Source organism: Rhinopithecus roxellana, chromosome 10, assembly GCF_007565055.1.
Source record: "Rhinopithecus roxellana isolate Shanxi Qingling chromosome 10, ASM756505v1, whole genome shotgun sequence".
Classification (NCBI taxonomy): domain Eukaryota; kingdom Metazoa; phylum Chordata; class Mammalia; order Primates; family Cercopithecidae; genus Rhinopithecus; species Rhinopithecus roxellana.
The window spans coordinates 59749044-59769772 of NC_044558.1; the positions used below are offsets into that span (position 1 = coordinate 59749044).

At 47.4% G+C, this 20729-nt stretch overlaps 1 protein-coding gene across 1 annotated transcript; it reads left to right on the plus strand.

Moving 5' to 3' along the window:
• The first annotated feature begins 208 nt into the window (after positions 1-208).
• Positions 209-20729, plus strand: CELA1 (chymotrypsin like elastase 1). The gene is made up of 8 exons (XM_030939028.1): positions 209-344; positions 1053-1135; positions 3091-3191; positions 4267-4392; positions 6172-6308; positions 7534-7679; positions 19345-19494; positions 20574-20729. The coding sequence occupies exons 1-8, from the start codon at positions 305-307 to the stop codon at positions 20589-20591; spliced, it is 801 nt and encodes a 266-aa protein (XP_030794888.1). The 5' UTR covers positions 209-304; the 3' UTR covers positions 20592-20729.

Sequence of the window (20729 nt, forward strand, 5' to 3'; positions counted from 1 at the left end):
CCCTTAGCGAAAAACCAGCCCTGGTTCTCCATCTTATTTCTGAAAAAGAGTTTGTTGGCTGCTTTTCAATTAAAAGCAGATGATTAATTCAGCTCTGGCCTTGTTCTGTCTTTGAATAACAGATACATTAGCTTACTTGAAAAGAAATACTTTTATTTGTATTTCCATGTCACCTGTGATTTTCCCTGCCTTGCACCCTCAGCCCTGCCAGTTGGCAAGAAGACGGTCAGCAAAGCTGCTGCTAAGAGGAGCATAAAGAGGGCTTGGTCCAAGCAAGAGGGCAGTGGTCTAGTCCATCGGCAACATGCTGCACTTCCTGGTGTTCGCAACCCTGGTCCTTTATGGTAAGTGGATCATGTGGCCTGAGGTCTACAGGGAGGAGGACTTGGGCAGGAGGGTCAGCAAAACTTCCCTAAGCCCAGGCCAGCATCCTGTCCCAGGGCAGGTGGGAAGCTCTGCCTGCAGAGCGTCCTTTACTCTCCTGGAGGCCAAGATAGAAAAGGTCAGGCCCACTGGCTATTCAGGCCCCTCTGGGTGGCAGGTCCCTGGGCCACAAAGCAGAGAGAAGCCCCTTCTGGTAGTGGGGTGGGTCCCTGGGCTTCCCCACCACCCCCATTGACAGGAGGACTTCCTCAGCAGGTGCCTGGCTGGGGTGTACACTGCAGGCCCCGCACCCTGGAGAATCTTGCCAAAGCATTAGGGAGCTGGGGGGGGGGGGGTCAAAGAATGGGGGGGTCTCTTCAGGCCAAAGGGTGATCTTGAGCAAGGAGGAGACCACAAGGAGCCTCTGGGGCCTAGTCTGGTGGTTTGAGAGAGGTCCTTCATAGCATGCCAGAGTTCTGGGAACACCTGGGGGAAACAGAAGGCACCCAGGCACCCCTGCTTTCAAAAGGGGCTCAGAGAACTCACAGCGGGGCCCCTCATTCATTAGAGAGGAGCTGTGAATTTGCAGACAAGGCTAACATTCCTCGAAACACAACCACCACCCCCCACCCCTACCCCTGGCTGACCCCACGCTTAGTCATCACTCACTTTTCTTCTGCCCCACAAAGGACACAGCACCCAGGACTTTCCGGAAACCAACGCCCGCGTAGTGGGAGGGACTGAGGCTGGGAGGAATTCATGGCCCTCTCAGGTGGGTGTTCCTTCCCAGCCCCACACTTCCACCCAAATAAGAGCGCAGTGCATGACAAAAGGTATTGTGTGTGTTTGTGCATGTCCCTATCAACAAGCAGCTCTCCAACTGTCTAGGTTCTAGATTTTAAATATGAATGGGATCAGGCTTAGGTGGCTTTCTAAATGCAAAAGAGCTTGGAGGAGGGTATTTATACACCAACCACACTCCCTCTTCAAGGCACACACCCAAACACAAGATACATTTGTATTCCCAGTGACAGCACTTGTGCCACGCAAGAAAGACTGGGTGCCAGACACACACCTTGGACTCCACATGCCTTGAAACTCACATGCACACCACTCCACATTGCCACACTGTGTGTGTCACAATGCTTGCACGTGTGCACACACACACACACAGCATGCGACTTAGTTGGCTATTTAGAGTTTCCACTTTCCTAACAGGGCAGCTGGGCCCTGATTTAAGCGATCTAAACATGTAAACCTGGCAAATTAAGTGGCGAAGATCCATACTTTGAGAGGATATCACTGCAACCAGAGTTTTAGCTTATAAAAGTCTGAGCCCCAGTTTTCAGGAGTAGAGCTATTACATAATATGAGGTGCTAGAGGAAGAGACATGAACTGATAAAAATGAACATCCCATTGGTATTTCTTTCTTTTGTTTTTCTTTGAGATGGAGTTTCGCTCTCATTGCCCAGGCTAGAGTGCAATGGCATGATCTCAGTTCACTGCAACCTCTGCCTCCTGGGTTCAAGCGATTCTCCTGCATCAGCCTCCTGAGTAGCTGGGATTACAGGTGCCTGTCACCATGCCCAGCTAATTTTTGTATTTTTAGTAGAGACGGGGTTTCACCATGTTGGCCAGCTGGTCTCAAACTCCTGACCTCACGTGATCCACCCGCCTCAGCCTCCCAAAGTGCTAGGATTACAGGCGTGAGCCACCGCGCCTGGCCTCCCATTGGTATTTCTAAGTATTCCCTGAAGTGGAGATTCAGGAGATGTCTTGAAAACACTGAAGGCAGAGCTCTGGAGACCTAAGCCTGTGGGGCTTAGGTGATGGAGCAAATCTTTGGCTATAGTTCCTCTTTTTTTTTTTTTTTTTTTTTTGGTGGGGGGAGCAGGGGGGCAGATGGGGTCTCGCTCTGTCACCAGGCTGGAGTGCAGTGGCGCGATATTGGCTCACTGCAACCTCCACCTCCTGGGTTCAAGCGATTCTCCTGCCTCAGCCTCCCGAGTAGCTGGGACTACAGGCACGTGCCACCATGCCCGACCATGCATTTTTAGTACAGATGGGGTTTCACCATGTTGGCCAGGATGGCCTCGATCTCCTGTCCTCGTGATCCACCCACTTTGGCCTCCCAAAGTGCTGGGATTACAGGCGTAAGCCATGGTGCCCGGCCTATAGTTCCTCTTTAAGGGAGAACAGAGGTAGAAGGAGTTCCAAAAAAGGAGTTGCAATGGGTTCTAGGTCCATTGCAACAACCTAGAGAGATAATGCCAAATACACTGTGTGCCTTTACGCCTCATTCATGTACACAGCAAACATCACCAAACGATGGAGCATCCCTTCCTGCTGACCCCAGAAGCATCTACACACCCCTTATCAATGCCACACTCCAGGTGGCCACTACCAACCAATTAGTAGTAATTGGCAGGTCAGATGAAACCTATTTGCCATCCCTAGCCCAGAAAAAGAATGTTTTGAAGGACAGCAGGACTTTAAGGAGGTGACATGTAGTTTGAGGCAAAGTCTTTTATATTTAATTATTTTTGATGTAGAAGTGAGATCTCACTATGTTGCCCAGGCTGGTCTCCAGCTCCTAGGCTCAACTGATCCTCCCGCCACAGCTTTCCAAAGTGCTGGGATTACTGGCATAAGCCACTGCGTCCGACCTGGGGCAAAACCTTTTGAGAAACACCAACCTATCCCTTCTTTTTTTCCTCCCCATCTAGATTTCCCTCCAGTACCTATCTGGAGGTTCCTGGTATCACACCTGCGGAGGGACCCTCATCAGACAGAACTGGGTGATGACAGCTGCTCACTGCGTGGATTCGTAAGAAAAACAAAGACGAGCTTTCCTGGGCCCCTGGAAGGGGAAGGGGCTGACCCTTCTGAAGGATAACATAACTTTGCCCTCTCTGGACAGCACTTCAGGGACTAGGCAGTGGCCCCTTTCCTGTTCAGGGCCTGCAGGGAGGTAGTATGGTGAAAGTACAAATTTTGGAGCCAGGGAAGCTCAAATTCAAATCTTGCTCCACCAAATTCTAGCTATATAGCCTTGGGCAACTATGCCCCCAATCTCCTATCTCTAAAATGGGCTAAGAACATTTACTCTGTAGAAATGTTGTGAGGATTGAGTAAATATGTAAGTGCTTAGTCAACATCTGACTGGTGACTATTTTTTCCTATTTGTCTTGGGCAATGGTTTTCATACTTCAGCATGTGTCAGAATCACCTGGAAGGCACACATTGCTGGGCCCCACCCAGCAGAGTTTCTGATTTGGTAGGTCCAGGGTGAGGCCTGAGAATTTGCATTTCTAACAAGTTTCCAGGTGATGTTCATGCTACTGGCCCAGGAACCACACTTTAAAAATGACTAGCCTAGAAGTCTATGCTTCCTTCAAAATATTGGTGGCTGAGAGCCATTATTTCATTTATGCGCACTACACCTCTCCCAGGTTACAAGATATTCAGCCTATGATGTTAAACTGAGAAAATGAAAGTGATGGTAGTTTTTTTCACTTCCACAAGTTAGTCAATTAGAGAATGAAAGAGCTTGTTACTTTCTCATTTTGGAGAGTCTTATATCCCTCCTCTACCTGGACCAGGTAAGATGGGTTCCTGTCCTAAAATAAGAAACAAAACCTGGGCACAGTGGCTCACACCTGTAGTCCCAGCTACTAGGGAAGCTGCGGTGGGAGGATCACTTGAGCCTGGGAGTTTGAAGCCAGCCTGGGCAACACAGCAAAACCCCATCCCTAAAAAAAAAAAAAAAAAAAAAAAAGAAAGAAATTTTATTTAATAATAATAATAATAATAAAAGGATGGTTTTCCAACTTTTCTCTAAGTAGGGGAAAGAGAAGGTTTAAGTCCCCTGGATGACTCAAGGCTTCCTTCTCTCACGCCAGCCCGATGACTTTCCGCGTGGTGGTTGGAGACCATAACCTGAGCCAGAACGATGGCACCGAGCAGTACGTGAGTGTACAGAAGATTGTGGTGCATCCATCCTGGGACAGCAATAACGTGGCTGCTGGGTAGGAGCAAGTCCCAGCTGGCCCTGGGCTGGGTGGATGAGGCCTGACTAGCCAACAACTGGCTGCCTTCACCTGTTCTTTCAGAGAGCTAGAGGGACTGCATGGCTTGAAGCCTGGACAATGACTCCTGGCCTGGCCTTTAGTTAAGGAGCCCAGCTGAGCCTGAGAGAGGGCACCATGTCCTAGAGGGAGCAATGAGCTGGCTCATTTATCCAGGAGAACTTTGAGAATTTAGGTTCTGGGCCAGGCACAGTGGCTCATGCCTATAATCCCAACACTTTGGGAGGCCAAGGCAGGCGGATCACCTGAGGTCAGGAGTTCGAGACCAGCCTGACAACATAGTGAAACCCTGTCTCTCCTAAAAATATGAAAAAAAAAAAAAAATTAGCCAGGCGTGGTGGCAGCGCCTGTAATCACTTGATTACACAGAATCGCCTGAACCCAGGAGGCGGAGGTTGCAGTGAGCTGAGATCGCGCCACTGTACTCCAGCCTGGATGACAGAGTGAGACTCTGTCTCATAAGAGAATTGAGGTTTTGGAGGGCTTGAGAATCTTTGAAGACCTTTAGGATTGGATTTTAATGTTCTGTTTCTATGAGGGGTTTTATCATTATTTATTATTCACATTATAGAATAGACTCCAGCCGGGCGCGGTGGCTCAAGCCTGTAATCCCAGCACTTTGGGAGGCCGAGATGGGCAGATCACGAGGTCAGGAGATCAAGACCATCCTGGCTAACACAGTGAAACCCCCGTCTCTACTAAAAAAAAAATACAAAAAAACTAGCCGGGCGAGGTGGCGGGCGCCTGTAGTCCCAGCTACTCTGGGAGGCTGAGGCAGGAGAATGGCAAAAACCCGGGAGGTGGAGCTTGCAGTGAGCCAAAATCTGGCCACTGCACTCCAGCCTGGGCGACAGAGTGAGACTCCGTCTCAAAAAAAAAAAAAAAGAATAGACTCCATCAGCATAAGTAAATTTCCTAAAGTGAATCTTACACGGGAAAATTTCTTTTTTTTTTTTTTTTTTTTTTGAGACGGAGTCTCGCTCTGTCGCCCAGGCTGGAGTGCAGTGGCCGGATCTCAGCTCACTGCAAGCTCCGCCTCCCGGGTTTACGCCATTCTCCCTCCTCAGCCTCCCGAGTAGCTGGGACTACAGGCGCCCACCACCTCGCCCGGCTAGTTTTTTGTATTTTTTAGTAGAGACGAGGTTTCACCATGTTCGCCAGGATGGTCTCGATCTCCTGACCTCGTGATCCGCCCGTCTCGGCCTCCCAAAGTGCTGGGATTACAGGCTTGAGCCACTGCGCCCAGCCACACAGGGAAAATTTCAAGTTGAGTTGTAAACTTCTGGAAAATAAATCATTAAAATGTTGGTCAATTCTATAGCATGTGGAGGTGGGGATGGGTTCAAGGAATTGGGATATTCTGCTGAGCTTGTAGAGCCACTCAGCCTTTTACATTTTTCTTGTTTGAGAACTCTGCCACCAAGATCACGCCACTCTGCTCCTTTAGATTCCCCCATTCTCAACTTCCCTGAGTTGCAAAGGTCAGAGCTAGACTGCAATACCAACGTCCCACCAGCAGATGCTACTGTTAAACATAGAATGTTTACCTGTTCAATTGTAATTGCTCTAGTTTGAGGCTTAGCAAGTGAGCCCCGTCCTTCTTCAAAATCGTCACTTTCCAATTGCACAGGGATACAAATGCTTAAAGAGGGCTAGTATATATGCTGACCTCAGGGAAGAGCTGATCCCATGAGTGAGCAGTCTCCTTTTCTCCTGCAGCTATGACATCGCCCTGCTGCGCCTGGCCCAGAGCGTTACCCTCAATAGCAATGTCCAACTGGGTGTTCTGCCCCAGGAGGGAGCCATCCTGGCTAACAACAGTCCCTGCTACATCACAGGCTGGGGCAGGACCAAGAGTAAGTTGCCTACATTGGCACAATCCACCACGGGGATCTTGATTACATAGCTGAGCTTCTAAGGCACCTTTTTCTGTGGTCCTAGGTGCTTATGGCCAGAGACCAGGAGCTAAAGGAACCATAGATACAGTAACTGATGCATTATATCAAGCTAAGAATGGGCTGTGAAATACTTGACAGATTCACGGACTCTTAGAACAAAAAAAAGACTTTACCACAGATAATTTTTTTTGTTACCAGCCCCTCATTTTAAAAATTTATTTATTTATTTAGAGACAGGGTTTCACTCTGTCACCCAGGCTGCAACCTCTACTTCCTAGGCTCAAGTGATCCTCCCACCTCAGCCTCCTGAGTAGCTGGGACTATAGGCATGTACCACCACACTCAGCTAATTTTTAAATTTTCTTGTAGAGATGGGATCTCACTATATTGCCTAGGCTGGCCTCAAACTCCTGAGCTTAAGAAATCCTCCCACCTCAGCCTCCCAAAGTGCTGGGATTACAGGCATGTGCCACTGCACCCAGCCAGCCCTTCATTTTATACATGAGGAAACCAAGGTCCAAAGAAATTAAGGATCCTTAGCTGAGCGTGGTGGCATGAGTCTGTAGTCCCAGGTACTCAGGAGGCTGAGGAAGGAGGATCACTTAAGCCTGACCAACATGGAAAAACCCCAACTCTACTAAAAATTCACAATTAGCCAGCCATGGTGGTGCATGCCTGTAATTCCCAGCTACTCGGCAGGCTGAGGCAGGAGAATTGCCTGAATTTAGGAGGCAGAGGTTGTGTGAGCCGAGATTGCTCCATTGCACACCAGCCTGGGCAACAAGAGTGAAACTCCATCTCAAAAAAGAAATGGAAACAAGCATGCACAATCCCAGTTCTGCTCCATGGAGCTTGCAGGAGGAAACGGAACAGACAGATAAATCATCCACAAATAAGGCCATTCCATAGTGCAACTAAGTTATCCACGAGTGGAAAGAAGCAGGAGTAGGGTTGGTGACTTGGAGCCTAGGTACAGTAGGCAAGGCCGCCTCCCTGAGGGAAGGGTCCTGTGCAGCCATATAAAGACAGAAGACAAAAGGATCCACCACATGCAACAGGCAGACAGAAGGAGTTTGCCCTGAGTTCAGCTTTCACGAGAGTTTGGGAAGGTGTGGCAAGGGTGGAAGGTTTTTCCACTGGACAACATTTGGAGCTGACCGCCAATGCTATGTGTCCTGTTCAGCCAATGGGCAGCTGGCCCAGACCCTGCAGCAGGCTTACCTGCCCTCTGTGGACTACGCCATCTGCTCCAGCTCCTCCTACTGGGGCTCCACTGTGAAGAACACCATGGTGTGTGCTGGTGGAGATGGAGTTCACTCCGGATGCCAGGTGAACACTTGCAGGGGGTGTTAGAAGTCCCACCCCAGGTCCCACCACTCTCTGCCTATCCCTCCACCCCTCTTCCTCACCTCCATATTCCACACTTACTCTTAGTCCTACACAGACTCAATTTTCTACTCTGGCGTCTAAGTGAGAATGATTCTGTGCTGGTAACTCTATACACACAGAAACTCAAAGTTGAAAGGAACCTTAAAATTGATCTCGCTCAATGCCCTCACTTCAAAGTTTGTACGTGGCCCAACATTTTTATGTTTTGTTGGTATATGTGTGTGTTCTTAGAATTTGTTACCTCAGATTTTTTTTTTTTTTTTTTGAGATGGAGTTTCACTCTTGTTGCCCAGGCTAGAGTGCAATGGGATGATCTCGGCTCACAGCAACCTCCGCCTCCCGGGTTCAAGCAATTCTCCTGCCTCAGCCTCCCAAGTAGCTGGGATGACAGGCATGCGCCACCACACCCAGCTAATTTTTTGTATGTTCAGTAGAGACAGGGTTTCTCCATGTTGGTTAGGCTGATCTCGAACTCCCGACTCAAGTGATCCGCCCGCCTTGGCATCCCAAAGTGCTGGGATTACAGGTGTGAGCCACCACGCCCAGCTGCATTTGTTACCTAGATTTTTTAAGGAAGCAATGGACTGAGCCTGGAGAGGTGGTCGTGATGGTGTATAAGCAGTACCCTGCCTCCCCTCACCCATCAGTCCAACTTCTCTTGCAGTTCCTCCACCACCGTCCCTTTACCCCAGTGATATTTCTGGTGGTATGTACAGGTGAGTTTGATAGGGGAAAGTGCACAAAATAATTTTATAATAGCTTATATATAACAAATATAACCTTCCTCTATTTTGACAAGATCAATCAGCCATAAACCATCTTACAGATTTCTCTTTTTAAGTTTTATTATTATTATTATTTTTTGTTGTTGTTGTTGTTGTTGTTGTTGAGACGGAGTCTTGCTCTGTCTCCCGGGCTGGAGTGCAGTGGCCGGATCTCAGCTCACTGCAAGCCCTGCCTCCCAGGTTTACGCCATTCTCCTGCCTCAGCCTCCGGAAGTAGCTGGGACTACAGGCACCCGCCACCTCGCCCGGCTAGTTTTTTGTATTTTTAGTAGAGACGGGGTTTCACCATGTTAGCCAGGATGGTCTCGATCTCCTGACCTCGTGATCCGCCCGTCTCAGCCTCCCAAAGTGCTGGGATTACAGGCTTGAGCCACCGCGCCCGGCTTATTATTATTATTTTAAGATAGAGATGGGGTCTTGCTTTGTGGCCCAGGCTGGTCTCAGACTCCAGGGCTCAAGTGATCCTCCCACCTCGGCCTCCCAAAGTGCTGGGAATACAGGCATGAGCCATCATGCCCCACCCTAGATTTCTTAATGCAGTTTAACAACTGTTCATTATGTATCTATTATATGCCAGGCATTGTGCTAACTGCTGAGGATACAAAGATGGATCAAACAGTGTCAAGTAAAGGAACTAGAGGCACAGACATACAATAAAACATTGTAACACAATGTGGTTAAGTGTTAATAATCAGGATGTGCATGGATGATACCGAAGCCCAAGGGTAGGTACTTACCTCTACCTACTGGGGCTAGAAAAGACCTGCCTTCCCCAAGAAAGTAGAATCTGTAGCGGGTCCTGAGGGGTAAACAGGAATAGGCCAGGCAAAAAGGAGAAAAGACATTCAGAGGGAGGGAACAGCATGAACAAGGCAGGGGGCCAAGAAACAACCTAGAGTACATACAGAATTATGGGGCATTCCCTAAGGCTACAGTAGAGCAGAGGCTGGAGGTCCACAAGCCAAATCTAGCTCACTGCTTGCTTTGTATGACCCATGAGCTTGGAACGGTTGTTACATTTCTATTTATATATATATGTGTGTGTGTGTGTATTTTTTTTTTCCTGAGATGGAGTCTCACTCTGTCACCCAGGCTGGAGTACAGTGGTGCAATCTCAGCTCACTGAAACTTCTGCCTCCCGGGTTCAAGCAATTCTCCTGCCTCAGCCTCCTGAGTAGCTGGGATTACAGGCACACACCACCACGTCCAGCTAATTTTTTTTTTTTTTTTTTTTTTTTTTTGAGACGGAGTCTCGCTCTGTCACCCAGGCTGGAGTGCTGTGGCCGGATCGCAGCTCACTGCAAGCTCCGCCTCCCAGGTTCACGCCATTCTCCTGCCTCAGCCTCCCGGGTAGCTGGGACTACAGGCGCCGCCACCTCACCCGGCTAGTTTTTTTTTTTTGTAGTTTTTAGTAGAGACGGGGTTTCACCGTGTTAGCCAGGATGGTCTCGATCTCCTGACCTCGTGATCCGCCCGTCTCGGCCTCCCCAAATGCTGGGATTACAGGCTTGAGCCACCGCGCCCGGCTAATTTTTGTATTTTTAGTAGAGACAGGATTTCACCATGTTGGCCAGGCTGGTCTCGAACTGGCTGGTCTCAGACTCCTGACCTCGTGATCCACTTGCCTCTGCCTCCCAAAGTGCTGGGATTACAGGCATGAGCTACCGCGCCTGGCGCGCTCTCTCTCTCTCTCTGTGTATATATATATATATTTTGTTTGTTTGTTTGTTTGTTTGTTTTGAGACAGGGTCTCACTGTGTTGCCCAGGCTGGAGTGCAGTTGTGCCATCATGGTTCACTGCAACCTCTGCCTCCTGGGCTCAAGTGATTTTCCCACCTCAGCCAAATGTCTCAGCTACTCCAAGTAGCTGGGACTACAGGCACACACCACCACGCCCAGCTAATTTTTTGTGTTTTTTGTAGAGACAGGGTTTCACCATGTTGCCCAGGCTGGGATTATTACATTTATTAATGGTAAGGAAAAAAAATCAGAATAATAAGGCCGGGCACGGTGGCTCAAGCCTGTAATCCCAGCACTTTGGGAGGCCGAGACGGGCGGATCACGAGGTCAGGAGATCGAGACCATCCTGGCTAACCCGGTGAAACCCCGTCTCTACTAAAAAATACAAAAAACTAGCCGGGGGAGGTGGCGGGCGCCTGTAGTCCCAGCTACTTGGAGGCTGAGGCAGGAGAATGGTGTAAACCCGGGAGGCGGAGCTTGCAGTGAGCTGAGATCCGGCCACTGCACTCCAGCCTGGGCGACAGAGCAAGACTCCGTCTCAAAAAAAAAAAAAAAAAAAAAAAAAAAAATCAGAATAATAATATGTCATGACACATGAAAAATATATAAAATTTCAGTGCCCATAAATAACATTTCATTGGAACACAGTCACAGTTGCTCATTTACAAACTGTTTATGGCTGCTTTTTTTTTGGAAGAGACAAGGTCTTGCTCCATCACTCAGGCTGGAGTGCAGTGGTGCCATCTTGGCTCACTGCAACCTCAACTTCCTGGGCTCAAATGATCCTCCCACCTCAGCCTCCCAAGCAGCTAGGATCACATGCACATGCCATCACACCCAGCTAATTTTGTTTTGTTTTTGGTAGTGACAAGGTCTCACTATGATGCTCAGGCTGGTCTTGAACTCCTGGCCTCAAGCAATCCTCCTGCCTTGGCCTCCTAGAGTACGGGGATTATAGGCGTGAGGCACTATGTCCAGCCTATGGCTGCTTTTGTACTACAACACAAAGTAGTTGCAACCAAGACTGTATGGCCTGCAAAGCCTGAAATACGTACTATTTGGCCCTTAACAGAAGAGGTTTGCCAACCCCTGGGCTAGAATAGAAGCTACCACCATACTAGGAAATGTCAAGAGGCAAGACTAGAGAGGCAAGCAAGAGCCGTACAACTCAGGGCTTCAAATGCCAGGCTTGGGGACATGAACCTTATCTCTTGGGCATTGGGAAGCCATCGAAGACTTCTGAACAGGGGACTAGTACAACCAGATTCACCTTTTAGAAGTGTTGTTTAGGCATGTTTTTGAAGAAGGCAAGAAAGGCAGGGAGCTTGCCTAGAGGGCTATTGCAATGATCTAGGCAAGAAGTTTGAGGGCCTGAATTAAGGCAGTGGTGACAGGAACCGGAGGAGGGAAGGAGTAGGATCTCGAACAACAGTCAAGCATCTGGTTTAAGTGATTTGGGGGAGGGCATTGTTGCCCTGAGACAAGATTTACAGAGTTTGAGAGAGAAGATGATGAGTCTGGTTCCGGACAAGCTTTGTCTGAGATCTATACCTGAGATTCAGGTATAGCAACTGGTAAGAAATTTGTTGTCTTTTGTTTGTTTGTTTGTTTGTTTGTGTTTGAGTCTCCCTCTCTCACCCTCAGGCTGGAGTACAGTAGTGCTATCTCAGCTCATTGCCACCTCTGTCTCATGGGCTCAAGTGAGTCTACTACCTCAGGCTCCTGAGTAGCTGGGATTACAGACATATGCCACCATGCCTGGCTAATTTTTGTATTTTTAGCAGAGATGGGATTTCCCCATGTTGGCCAGGCTAAGTCTTGAACTCCTGACCTCAGCCTCCCAAAGTGCTGGGATTACAGGCATGAGCCACCACGCCTGGCCAAGAAATTAGATAGAAAGAGTGGGGCCTCGGGAAAGAGCTGGGCTAAAGATACCCACTGAGAACAAATCAGATCCCATCCCAGGGAAAAACTGTTGAATGAGAAAAGAGCAGTGGGTTGGGAAAGAACTGTCAGAACATAAATACTTGAGTGTTTCAGGGATAGGTGGAGGACAAAGAAACCACTAGGATCTAAGAAAGGAGAAGTAGATGTAACATAAAAATCTGGTAATAAGGGTATTATGAAATCTCAGGAAGTACTTACAGATATCACATAATATACAATTCACCCAGAAGCCACAGTAGATAAGAGCTGAAAGTGGCCACTCTGGCAATTGTAACCTTGGCAAGAGCAGTTTCAGTGGAGTGGTGAGGGCAGAAGCTTGTCTGAAGGGTAAGGAATGAAAGAGGCAATAAGAAATATAACTGGCCGGGTGTAGTGGCTCATGCCTATAATCCCAAGATTTTGGCAGATTGAGGTAGGAGGATCACTTGAGCCCAGGAGTTAGAGACCACCCTGGGAAACATAGGGAGACTTCATCTCTACAAAATTTTAAAAATTAGGCGAGGTGCAGTGGCTCATGCCTGTAATCCCAGCACTTTGAGAGGCTGAGATGGGCGGATCATGAAATCAGGAGATCGAGACCATCCTGGCTAACACGGTGAAACCCCGTCTCTACTGAAAATACAAAAAATTAGCCGGGCGTGGTGGCGGGCGCCTGTAGTCCCAGCTGCTGGGGAGGCTGAGGCAGGAGAATGTCATGAACCCTGGAGGTGGAGCTTGCAGTGAGCAGAGATTGTGCCACTGCACTCCAGCCTGGGCAACAGAGCAAGACTCTGTCTCAAAAAAAAAATTAGCTGGATGTGGTGGAGTGCACCTGTAGCCCCAGCTACTTGGAAGGCTGAGGTGGAAAGATCACTTGAGCCGGGGAGTTCGAGGCTGCAGTGAGCTATGATCGCACCACTGCACTCCAGCCTGGGAACAGAGTGAGACCCTGTCTCAAAAGAGGACAAAAAAAAGGAAGAACAAAAATGTCTGGTAGCTTTAAGGACAGCAAGTCAAGGAGGGAATGGATCTTCTAAGAGAAAAAAATTGGCCTGGGCGCAGTGGCTCACACCTGTAATCCCAGTGCTTTGGGAGGCTGTGGCAGGCGGATCACGAGGTCAGGAGTTCGAGACCAGCCTGGCCAGCATGGTGAAACCCTGTCTCTACTAAAAATACAAAAAATTAGCCAGGCATGGTGGCACATGCCTGTAATCCCAGCTACTCAGGAGGCTGAGGCAGGAGAATTGCTTGAACCTAGGAGGCAGAGCTTGCAGTGAGCCGAGATCGCGCCACTGCACTCCAGCCTGGGCGACAGAGTGAGACTCCGTCTCAAAAAAGAAAAGAGAAAAGAAAACTGAGTGCATAAATAGGCAGAAAGGAAAGAATCCTGTAGTCAGAGAGAGGTAATAATAATAATGGATGGCACAAGATCCCACAGGAGAAGAAAGATATGGAACTAAGAGCACAGATGGAGCTGGCTCTGAACAGGAAGAGGGATACCAGATGTGCACACAGACATGGAAAAGTTTGCAGGATTTTTGCAGAAAAGGTAGCCGAACATTGGCAGGTGTTCTACATTATTGCTTGTAGTTACTCATGAACTAGGAGGAGTCAATTTGACTGCTGAAAATGAAGGGGACAGGGTTGTATGGGTCTGGAATAGTTAATGTGAATGGGAGGATTGTCGTCCAAGATGTTGCTGATTGGTTGTTCTGAGACCAGACTATGACCACATGGGTATATGATTCACTCTGTTTTACTCAAAGACAATTTCCTGTATGATTGGGGTAAAAGGACAGGATTACGGATCAACTGCAAGGTCCAAACTAGATGGAGGAGAAAGAGAAGCTGGCAGGAGGCTGGCAGGCTGGCTGAAACTATAAAATGAAAGGGTTAGGCCAGGCACCATGGCTGATGCCTATAATCCCAGTGCTTTGGGAGGCCAAGGTGGGTAGATCACAAGGTCGGGAGATCGAGACCATCCTGGCTAACATGGTAAAACCCTGTCTCTACTAAAAATACAAAAAATTAGCCAGGCCTGGTGGCAGGCGCCTGTAGTCCCAGCTACTAGGGAGGCTGAGGAAGGAGAATGGTGTGAACCCGGGAGGTGGAGCTTGCAGTGATCCGAGATCGCGCCACTGCACTCCAACCTGGGCGACAAAGCAAGACTCCGTCTCAAAAAAAAAAAAAGGATTAAAAAGTTTTTTGGGTGTATGAGTGCAAAGAACCATGGAAATAAACTAGCCAATTCATCCTAGTTTGCCCTAGACTTTCCTGGTATTAACATTTAAAAGTTCTGTATCCCAGGGACTCTACCTGGAAATAAGGGGGAAAATAGAGAGACTAAATGCATAATGCAACCTCTTCTAGGCCCTCATCAGCCAGCTTCACCTATAACTTCCTAAGGTTTAACCTTTCTGAGTGAATACACATGGCTGTGCTCTCCCATAAGCCCTGAGCTCTAAAAAACGAGTATTTTTCTTCTGGCTGCCACTCCAAATTGACAATTCTCAGAGGCAATTGTGTCCCCAGGTCCCTCCCCACTGGAGTTTCTCAAATACTGTGTCTTCTGGGCTTTCAGAGTTCTGGGTCTCCAACCCTTCTCCTCAGACTGGATTCACTTAGAATCTCCCATTTCAATCAGCCCATCCCTACTGAGTTCTCTTCCAACTATTCCTTCTGCTCTAAAATCCTCAGCCCCACCCTCCAGCTCTCCAGAGGCTCGGTCTCTTTTCAGGTCAATTAGTACAAGACAATAGTATTATATACAATTCATTTATCTATCATTCCTCTAGCCCCTGAAATACTCTCGAATCCCTAATAGAATTTAGGTGGAAGAGACTGTTTTGTTTTGAGTACAATAATCTAAAGAAAACATCCTTTCCTAAATAGCAGTTAGGGTGGAGTACAGGTAGCTCCACTTTAAAATAATTACCCCTGGCTGGACACGGTGGCTCATGCCTATAATCCCAGCACTTTGGGAGGCTGAGGTGGGAGGATCACTTAAACTCAGTAGTTAGAGATTAGCCTCAGCAACATAGGGAGACCCTGTCTCTGCAAAAATTTAAAAAATTAGCCAGGCAAGGTGGCGTACACTGTGGTCCCAGCTACTTGGGATACTGAAGTGGGAGGATTGCTTGAGCTGAGATTGAGACTGCGGTGAGCTATGATCATACCACTGCTCTCCAGCCCGGGCAGAGGCTCTGTCTTTAAAAAAAAAAAAAAAAAAAGAGTCGGGCTCAGTGGCTCATGTCTGTAATCCCAGCACTTTAGGAGGCCACAGGGGGGGATCACCTGAGGTCAGGAGTTCAAGACCAGTCTGACCAACATGGGGAAACCCCAGTCTCTACTAAAAATACAAAATTAGCCAGGTGTGGTGGCTTATGCCTGTAATCCCAGCTACTTGGGAGGCTGAGGCAGGAGAATTGCTTGAACCTGGGAGGTGGAGGGTGCAGTGAGCTGAGATTGTGCCATTACACTCCAGCTTGGGCAACAAGAGCGAAACTCCGTCTCAAAAAAAAAAAAAAAAAAATTTAACGGGGCATGGGGCCGCACGTCTGTAGTCCCAGCTACTCTGGAGGGTGAGGCAGGAGAATCACTTGAACCCGGGAGGTGGTGGTTGCAGTGAGCCGAAATGGCACTACTGCACTCCAGCCTGGGTGACAGAGGGAGACTCCCGTCTCAAAACAAAACAAACACACACACAGAATTATGCCAATTTGAAATTTTGGTCTCTTTCCCTAGTTTTTTTTTTTAAGTTTTACTTTTGTTTGTTTTTGAGACAGAGTCTTGTTCTGTCGCCCAGGCTGGAGTACAGTGGGGTAATCTCAGCTCACTGCAACCTCCTCCTCCTGGGTTCTTGTGCCTCAGCCTCCTCAGTAGCTGGGATGATAGGCATGTGCCACCATACCTGGCTAATTCTTTTTGTATTTTCAGTAGAGTCGGGGTTTCGTTATGTTGGCCAGGCTGGTCTCAAACTCCTGGCCTCACGTGAACCGCCCACCTCGGCCTCCCAAAGTGCTGGGATTACAGGTGTAAGCCACCACACCTGGCCCCAAGTTTTACTTTTTATTGTAGCTTAAGTTGGCAAATAAGATTATGGAGCTCAATAATGGAAAAGAATAGCTACTCTAGTTCTCCCACCCCACGGGAGGCCACTTTCAACTCTTCAGCTGATTCTTTTGGTGTCTACATCTATATCTTTAAAATTACATACTTATACTGCTATTTTTCAGTTCAGATATTATGGCAGATGTGATTCTCTTCATTTTTTATATACATATACCTGCCCTCCAAGCATGACATTTTCTGATCACCACCTCAACCTCTCAAAATATTTTGGTTAGATCAACATTCGGTATTTACTATGATTATACAAAATACTATTTACAACAAAATCATGTAATATATTCTAGGTTTACTTTTCATTTGCTGCATAACTTTTTTTTTTTTTTTTTTTTTGAGACAGGATCTTACTCTGTCACCCAGGCTGGAGTGTAGTAGTAGACAATCACAGCTCACTGCATCCTTGAATTTCTGGGCTCAAGAAATCCTCCCACCTCAGTCTCCTGAGTAGCCAGGAAGACAGGCACATGCCACCACACTCAGCTGATTTTTAAAAATTTTTTTATAGAGATGGGGGTCTCGCTTTGTAGCCCAGGCTTGTCTCAAACTCCTGGCTTTAGCTTAAGCAGTGCTCCTGCCTCAGTCTCCCAAAGTGCTGGGATTACAGTCCTAAACCACCATGGTCAGCCCTCACTGCACAACTTTTCAATTTTCCCTGTTAATAATTATCTTTTTTATTTGCTTAATATAGTCAATTTTTCATTAATTCAACCCCACACACTCTCCACTAATTTGTTAAGTGACCTGTATCATCTTCTCTTGACCTAGTGGTCTATGTGGATCTATTTGCATTCATTGTGAGGGACACTTAATGGGTGGGTTTTCCTGGAAACTCCAGACCTTTGATCCAGAAAATGTTGTTTATTTGTTGATTTCCTCCCACTCTATTTTCTTTTCTCTTTCTAGAATTTCTGTTATTCACATGTTTACCTCCCAAGCTGGTCCTCTTATTTTCTCTATATCTTGTTTATTCTACCTTATATTCCAACTCTTCTAGTCTATCATTTCTAAATCTATCAAATTTATAATTTCCAAAGGCTCTTTTTGCTGTCTGAATGTTGTTTAGTAGTATGCCATTCTTGTATCATGGATGCATATTAGTCGTGTTTTTTGTTTTGTTTTGTTTTTTTTGAGCTGGAGTCTTGCTCTGTCGCCCAGGCTAGAGTGCAGTGATACAATCTCAGCTCATTGCAATCTCCAGCTCCCGGGTTCAAGCGATTGTCCTGCCTCAGCCTCCTGAGTAGCTGGGATTACAGGCGTGTGCCACCAGGCCCGGCCAATTTTTGTATTTTTAGTAGAGATGGGGTTTACACTATGTTGGCCAGGCTGGTCTTGAACTCCTGACCTCAGGTGATCTGCCTGCCTCAGCCTCCCAAAGTGCTGGGATTACAGGTGTGAGCCACCGTGCCTGGCCTATTAGTCATGGTTTTATTGCTTGTTTTCTTCTCCCTACATAGTCTTGGTTGTCTTCATTTTTTATTTAGCTCCTTGTTTCTTTGTTTCAATCTTTATTTTTATATTAGAGGCATTCTTTAGATGTTCAGTGATCCTTAACCATCTGCTTCTTTCAGAGTGGGGGTGGTATTTTTATCCAGAATGAGTGGGCTGATTGGTAGCTCTGAGCCTTAGATGGGGTTCATCAATAGTGGATTCTCTTGTCAGACGATCTGGCTAGGCCACTTTAGTGGAGGACCTCCAATGTCAGTATCTTCAAGTCTTTCCTCTTGGGCTGTTCAGTTTTGTTTTGTTTTGTTTTGTTTTGTTTTTTGAGACAAGAGTCTCACTCTGTCGCCCAGCCTAGAGTGCAGTGGCGCAATCTTGGCTCACTACAAGCTCTGCCTCCCAGGTTCATGCCATTCTTCTGTCTCAGCCTCCTGAGTAGCTGGGACTACAGGCGCCCGCCACCATGCCCGGCTAATTTTTTTTATTTTTTATTTTTAGTAGAGACAGGATTTCACCGTGTTATTCAGGATGGTCTCAATCTCCTGACCTTGTGATCCACCTGCCTCAGCCTCCCAAAGTGCTGGGATTACAGGCGTGAACCACCGCGCCCGGCAGGCTGTTCAGTTTTTCCAGAGAAGTATCTTCCTGTTTTATGTGTGGCATTATGGACCTGGCATTCTGGAAGCTGAGTAAGAAGGGAGGCAAGATCATATTCCATAAACCCAGGTTCCCAATTGAGCACGTAACCCAATACATCACTTTCCTCTTCATTCCAGTTTAGTTTAGCATGTGTTGACTACCAAGTCTAAATACTTGATCTGATTACACCCATTGGTGTAAATGCTGGGGATAAAGAAATTATTAGAATGCCCTATTTTTGCCACCTCAAGTTCAATTTAAGCCAATAAAAGCAATTGAACTTCAGATATTTAAAGTACTACGCTAGCATTGTGGAGAGGAAAGATCTTGGTAAGAGTTTTTGTCTCAGGAAGCTCATAGACATGTGTGGGAGGCAGAAACAAATTATGAAACCAAAATACAAGGCAGAACATGAAAGAAGTGCAGCAAAAGAGAAGAAGTATTGTGGTTGTTTAGAAAGGAAGAAGAGATTCATTTTGATTGTGGGGACATTAAGGAAGTGGAGATTTGCATTGGAGCTTCTTTTTTTTTTTTTTTTTTTTTTTTGAGTCGGAGTCTCGCTCCGTCTCCCAGGCTGGAGTGTGGTGGCTGGATCTCAGCTCACTGCAAGCTCCGCCTCCCGGGTTCACGCCATTCTCCTGCCTCAGCCTCCCGAGTGGCTGGGACTACAGGCGCCCGCCACCTTGCCCGGCTAATTTTTTTTTTTTTTTTGTATTTTTAGTAGAGACGGGGTTTCACCGTGTTAGCCAGGATGGTCTCGATCTCCTGACCTCATGATCCACCCGCCTCGGCCTCCCAAAGTGCTGGGATTACAGGCGTGAGCCACCGCGCCCGGCCTGGAGCTTTAAAACTGTACAGAATTTCATAACCAGAGACACGGGGCAGGGGGACTGCAAGCAAAAGCCCAAAGATCTGGAGTGTCAGGACTCTGTTTCTCCTCCCTGCAGGGTGATTCTGGGGGTCCCCTCCATTGCTTGGTGAATGGCAAGTATTCTGTCCACGGAGTGACCAGCTTTGTGTCCAGTCAGGGTTGTAATGTTTCCAAGAAGCCTACAGTCTTCACCCGGGTCTCTGCTTACATTTCCTGGATAAATAAAGTGAGTCCTCTCAAATGATGGGTTGAAATGGGGTCACCTGGAGACCCACACACTGGCTGGGTTGGGGAACAAAAGTTGGATGGACTGGGCAAGCCGTCATCTTCCTTACTACATTCATGTGTTTACTCCCTTCTCTTCATTCCATAGCATACTTTCCCTCAATAATGCTGCCATCCTGAATTCCCTCCCCTCCACATACGCACAGAGCAGACTTCACTGTATTATTTATTGCTTAGGGTAAGACAGTGGCAACATCAAATCTGAACCAGGCACATATCAGTGCCTTCCTAAGTCGAAGCCCAGGGAAAAACAGGTTCTGAAAGGCCTGCGTACTCCTAGGCAAGGGAAGGAGGCACCGACTTCCTCTCCCACAAGGTCTTTCTAAGGACATTAGGATAATTTGCTCTAACTTTTTTTTGAGACGGAGTCTCAGTCTGTCCCCAGGCTGGAGTGCAGTGGCTTGATCTTGGCTCACTGCAGCCTCTGCCTTCTGGGTTCAAGTGATTCTCCTGCCTCAGCCTCCCAAAGTAGTTGAGATTATAGGCATGTACCACCACACCCGGCTAAATTTTTTTTGTATTTTTAGTAGAGATCGGGTTTCATCATGTAGGTCAGGCTGGTCTTGAACTCCTGACCTCAGGTGATCCACCTGCCACCCAAAGTGCTGGGATTACAGGCATGAGCCACAGTGCCAAGCCTACTCTAATTTTTGAAAGGTTTTACCGCCTTAAATAATGCTTGAGAGTTAGGTGAGGCTCTGCCTACACTGACCTGGTAGAAAGGCCACACAACACATTTCACTGTGCCCTCCACCCTTCAAACACATTCTGGAGCCTTGTGTATTAATCTTGGCTCACGGCCACTTTAAGGTCTGTCTTTGCCACTGTGTTCTGGGTATGTACCTATAACACTGAGCTGTCCTATCACAGTTGAGGCTGACTTCCTGCTGCCCTGTCCTCCACACCCTGTCAACTTCCCATAAACCCAGTACAAAACCATACTTAACTTGGAGCCCTGAGGAAATAAGAAAGGAGGTAGGCAGGAGTTACTGACTGTGGACATAACTGTCTTTCCTTCAGACCATTGCCTCCAATTGAACATTTTCCTGCATCCAATGACCTTCCCAAAATGGTTCTTAGATCTGCAACAGGACTTGCGATCATCAAGTAAAAAACATTCTAAAAGACTATTGAGCCATTGATAGAAAAGCAAATAAAACTGGATATACATTATCA